We start from the raw sequence: 5,269 nt of genomic DNA on the forward strand, positions 1-5,269 counted from the left end.
TATTATATAACAAACCTAGATCTATCATAAGCTTGGATCTATCAAGCGTCGAGAGGGATCACATTTAAAAAAAAGTTTGCACCTGGAAAGATTAGATCCCTCTCCGTCCTTGATAGATTCGAAGTTAAAATGAATCTAGATTGGTATTAACATTTTAGCTGATCAAATTACATAAAAAAATATTAATTATTAATAATTAAACTACTCCACATTTTCCCTCAAATTTTACACTTTAAGAGATTTAACTCTCACTCCTCTATAAATCGAAATCTAAACCTAAACCGGTTATAACTTAAATTAACATAAAATCATTTAAAAAAATTTTTTTAAATATTAAAAAATTTATCTCCATTTTCTTTTCATCTATTAATACATTCACTAATTAATTTAAAAATCTATAAATCCAAGGCTAAAATGGATTAACGATGCGCTCTTGATCCAAGAATCCAGGGTTTCATGGGTTTTGGACCTTTGACATACAACTAACTCCTTATTAGGGGACGCGGCGGGGGATAAAGTAGCCTTGTGGCAGTGGCTATTTAGGGTTTTATTTGCTCCCTTTTTAAGAGGGCACACCAAACCCTCCGCTCATAATTCTCTGTCTAATCGGCGGAAGCGGAATTAGAGGCAGAGGCCGAGGGTGCAAGCGCAGTAGTAAATCCTTTCTCTGCATAGAAGAGTTCAAGGTACGCTTTGTAGAGTAAATCTGTTGCCAGGAGTTATAATAAGATTGAATCGACAGAATGGCCGTCTCATTCTCCAATCTCAGCACTGAGTCAGGCGCGGAGCAGCTGGATCAGTTCTTGCTCACACGCAGTTATATTTCCGGGTGAGTCTTAATCCTAAATCTGGTCCCGTTTCTTGATTTCTTCTTATTGTGATGTGCTAGATTGGTTTTTCTTTTTCTTTTGGGGTAGGTATCAGGCATCAACGGATGACATAAGAGTATACTCTGCACTTGGCCAAGCACCTGGATCCCATTACATCAATGCCTCCCGTTGGTACAACCACATCAGTGCCTTACTAGCCCCAAGGTACTCCTTTAATTAATATTGTCGGTTTCGACATTTTTTTGTTCTTTATAGAAATGGATTAGCTGAAGTACTAAGATTTGCCATTGGCAGTTTTTCTGGGGAAGGTGTTGGTGTTCAAATCGAAGGAGGGAGTCAGCCATCAAAGGTAAGTTTATGTATGATCTTGTAGGGCATTTCTCTGTATTTTTGAGATTGCCATATGATATTTAGTGATAGTCATGGCGGTGATATGTGTATTTAATTTAGGAGTCGGCTTCTGTTCCTGTTAAGGACGAGGATGAAGACGACGATGATGTGGATCTCTTCGGTGAAGAAACCGAAGAGGAAAAAAAGGCAGCCGAAGAACGCTCGGCGGCTGTAAAAGCCTCTATTAAAAAGAAAGAGAGTGAGTTCTTCTGAATTTTGGTTAAATTCTTAGATATTTAGACCTTTTTAAGTAAAATTGTCTTAGACGATCAGCCAACACTGCATTAACACTGTATAAGCTCAGTTTAAAAGGGGCTGGAAGTTTTGAACTGTGCACCTGGCCAAGCATTAAGAATGCCTTGACATAGTTTTGAACTGTGCACCTGGCCAAGCATTAAGAATGCCTTGACATAGTTTTGAACTGTGCACCTGGCCAAGCATTAAGAATGCCTTTACATATAGATTATGGTTCATTTGGTTAGTTTATTTATTTATTTATTATCTTTTCCCATGCTTCCTAAAAACACCTACGCCCTTTCCCATTATTGGGAGCTGTACAATACAATGCCAATGACTCACAACTCTCTAGAAAGATGGCCTCTTCTCTCCGAGAAACTGTCGGTGGGATTCTATTCTTTCAAATTCGATCAGAACTTGCACTTTGCTCAATCATATTAAATTGCTTAGGATGTGAACCCTGAACCTTGGTGGAGGTATGACTTGCACACGGCGCAATCACAGTAAATGGCTCAGGAGGGGTGAAAACATGTCTCCTTGGTCATGGACCCTAAACCCTGGTGGGGGTATGAAACACCTTACCAATTAATCAACACTAGTTTGATTTCTATTTTTTGCCACTGCATTGCCCTCAATAATCAAAATCCGACCTCCTTATATTAACATGTTTTACCGGTCTCGCTTATGCCAACCACATCAAATATTCCACTAGGGGTGGCTCCAAGCGTCCATATTCTGTACGGGGTGAAATGTCTTCTGAGGGATTTAAACCTTTGTGATACGAAACGCCTGCTTTACCAACCAATCAAGACCTGTTGACTTTTTAATTTGCTCTTGCTCGTAAAATCAAAATCCCGTTATGGTTATGGTTGGCTTGATTTTCTAATTTGTTTTTGCACGTAAAATCAAAATCCTGTTTACCTGTATGGTTGGCGTGATATATTGCTAGTGGCACCTGCCACCCTTGCCCACATGAAAGGTATATGAGGGGTGAATTGTGTCTGGGATTTGATTGGTGGGATATGAAACACTTCTGCTTTACCGACTGATTGGTCGGATATGATTTGACTGCATTACTTCCAGTGATTAAAATTTGCCTTCCTTCATGTTTGATTGGATCTATTAACAGGTGGGAAGTCATCAGTTCTTCTGGAAGTGAAGCCATGGGATGATGAAACAGATATGCAAAAACTGGAGGAAACAGTACGCAGCATCAAGATGGATGGTTTGCTGTGGGGAGCCTCAAAATTGATACCAGTGGGATATGGAATCAAGAAGCTGCAGATAATGATGACCATCGAGGATGATCTTGTATCTGTTGACAATCTCATTGAGGATTATCTCACAGTTGAGCCAGCGAATGAGTACATTCAGAGTTGTGATATTGTTGCATTCAATAAGATCTGTAAGTTATGATTGTGGTGCATTAGCCATACTTTTTGTTTTACTGCATGTACCTTCTCTGTGTTCTAATTTTATGTTCTTTTTATGATGTGATCTGTGTGTTTCAGAATTTGGGAGGTGTGAAATCTACATCAAATTTGAATTTGGTTGCTTGGAAGGTTTAGTAGCCTGGAGAGATTGTCTTCTGTGGAGGCTGGGAAACATGTAATGAGCAAGCTAGTCATTTTGTTTTTTTTTTTTAACTAGGATCATTTCCTGAGAATCAGTTTCTAAAAACCTTTTGAATTTTTATAAAATTGTTGTGACCCAAGATTGCAGTTTGGGGTAAATTTTTTCAAGATTTATGCATAATTAAAATTTTTCAATATTTATGCATAATGAAATTTTTGTATGTTCCTTTCGCTGGCTTACAAATTCCGTTTTCCAGTGGCTATGTTTATGTTGCTGTCGGCGAAGCTATATTAGGGACTCTAATACCCAATATTTGTTTATTTCCAAAGTTGAACTCTACAAATATTGTAGCACCAGCTAGTGGTTTACTGGTATCCTAAGGTCGTAGGACATTGTATGCCGAAGTCAGTTACTTGACTTCATTACTCTTCTGTGTTTTATTATTAACTTAATTACTCTTCTCATAGTGTTTTATTATTAACTTAATAGTAGGCAATATAAGGAGGTAGAACATTGCATTTTGTATTCAATTTATTGATTTCATTCCTTCTCCAACTTAATTTCATTCCTCTTCTCCAACAAGGACGTAGAACATTGTATTCTGTCTGCAATTTATTGATTTTATTGCTCTTCAATAACGACTTTCCAAAACAGAGGGAAGGTATTCTCTTAATTAGTGAATGGTGTGGGGGCAGACTATACTAATATGCATATCATTAGCTTAGCATTTAGATCCTTCTGACATTGCTACGGTCAAAGTCACCCCCTGTGAGACAAAAGGTTGTTTATGATTCATATAACCAATATCAAAAAATTTGCCGATCTTGGTGTATAAATCTTGAAATGCTTTGAAGGCTCTATTTTAAGATTAGTTTTCACTCCGATATTAACCTTTTTTTAACTGTGATGGTATCATTATTGTTAGGTTATCTTAACATTTTTAACTTTGATGGTATCGTTATGGTTATCTTAACATTTTTAACTGATGGTGTCGTTATGGTTATCTTTTACATGGTTGATCTGTATGTGATATCTAAAGTATTACGTTGTTTTTGTTATTTTCGTTGATCTACGATTTTCATATTGGATTAGGTTATAAAAAAGTATGATTTCTATATTTGATTGGGGGTATACAAAGAAAAGAGAGTTATCTTGAATTCTAGGAAGCCTCTTTATTTTTATTACTAAATTAAATTCATAACAAACTAAAATTCAATATAACCGAATGATGATTTATTAGTAACTCAATGTTCAATATTTCTTAATTTTCAATGCTTAACAAATAATTTATAACTGAATGATGATTTATTAGTAACTCAATGTTCAATATTTCTTAATTTTCAATGCTTAACAAATAATTTATAACTGAATGATGATTTATTAGTAACTCAATGTAATGTTACTGATTTTATTGGTTTAATCGTTTTTTCTAATAATTAAAGTGTTAAAGTACTTTAATCTTTTATCTAATAATTGCTTTCCAACTTCAATATGAGGAAGAAGCATGTACTTGATTATATTTGTTTTTAATCCTCTTTTTCTTTTCCTTATTTAATCCTTATTTATTTTTCCTGCTTTTCAATATCTCTTTTTCTTTTCCAATTTTCAATATCTCTTTTTCTTTTCTTTTTCTTTTCCAATTTTATTTATTTATTTATTGTTTTCCTGCTTTTCAATATCTTAAATCCTCCTTTCCTTGGTACTTTTTATCCTCTTCCTTAGTACAAAAGCACTTTTTTATTCCTTTGTAAAGAAGAAACAGGTACCTGGTTTTTTATTTGTTTTTAATACTCCATTTTTTTTTTTTTAATTCCTTTGTAAAGAAGAAACAGGTACCTGATTTTTTATTTGTTTTAATTCTCTATTTTCTTTAATAATACCGTGTTATTGCTTTATAACATTTTTTCTAACAAAGAAGCATGTTCTTCTTAAATTTGTACTTTTTTATTCCTTTGTAAAGAAGAAACAGGTACCTGGTTTTTTATTTGTTTTTAATACTCCATTTTTTTTAATTCCTTTGTAAAGAAGAAACAGGTACCTGATTTTTTATTTGTTTTTAATTCTCCATTTTCTTTAATAATACCTTGTTATTGCTTTATAATATCTTTTCTAACAAAGAAGCATGTTCTTAATCCTCTTTAATAATATTTTATTCTTGCTTTACGATTTTTTTATTATTATTGTTTTCCTACTTTTTAATGTCTGAATCTTTTTAATTTTTTAACATGTTCTTTTAT

General features: G+C 34.1%; 1 protein-coding gene across 3 annotated transcripts; it reads left to right on the top strand.

Annotated features, from left to right (window-relative positions):
* Nucleotides 1–503: 503 nt before the first annotated feature.
* LOC149239720 (elongation factor 1-delta 2-like) lies at nt 504–3,252 on the top strand. 3 transcript variants are annotated; one of them, XM_089373502.1, is made up of 7 exons: nt 508–686; nt 743–829; nt 918–1,034; nt 1,125–1,179; nt 1,281–1,419; nt 2,587–2,862; nt 2,969–3,252. In XM_089373502.1, coding segments are annotated over exons 2-7 (675 nt in total). In that variant the 5' UTR covers nt 508–686; nt 743; the 3' UTR covers nt 2,971–3,252. The 3 variants fall into 3 exon arrangements, with proteins under 3 accessions (XP_089229627.1, XP_089229626.1, XP_089229628.1); XM_089373501.1 differs by lacking the exon at nt 2,969–3,252 and having other exon boundaries at nt 504–686; nt 717–829; nt 2,587–2,873; XM_089373500.1 differs by lacking the exon at nt 2,969–3,252 and having other exon boundaries at nt 506–686; nt 2,587–2,873.
* Nucleotides 3,253–5,269: the final 2,017 nt, after the last annotated feature.

This window comes from Pinus tabuliformis, chromosome 8, assembly GCF_031772625.1.
Source record: "Pinus tabuliformis cultivar Carrire ecotype Pingquan chromosome 8, CPIR1, whole genome shotgun sequence".
Lineage (NCBI taxonomy): Eukaryota > Viridiplantae > Streptophyta > Pinopsida > Pinales > Pinaceae > Pinus > Pinus tabuliformis.

Bases quoted from the DNA above. Each gene is read 5' to 3' on its own strand.
- LOC149239720 (XM_089373501.1), top strand. From the start codon at position 744: ATGGCCGTCTCATTCTCCAATCTCAGCACTGAGTCAGGCGCGGAGCAG. The intron at 1,180-1,280 runs GTAAGTTTATGT...TATTTAATTTAG, and splicing joins GAGGGAGTCAGCCATCAAAG to GAGTCGGCTTCTGTTCCTGT. The intron at 1,420-2,586 runs GTGAGTTCTTCT...ATCTATTAACAG, and splicing joins CTCTATTAAAAAGAAAGAGA to GTGGGAAGTCATCAGTTCTT.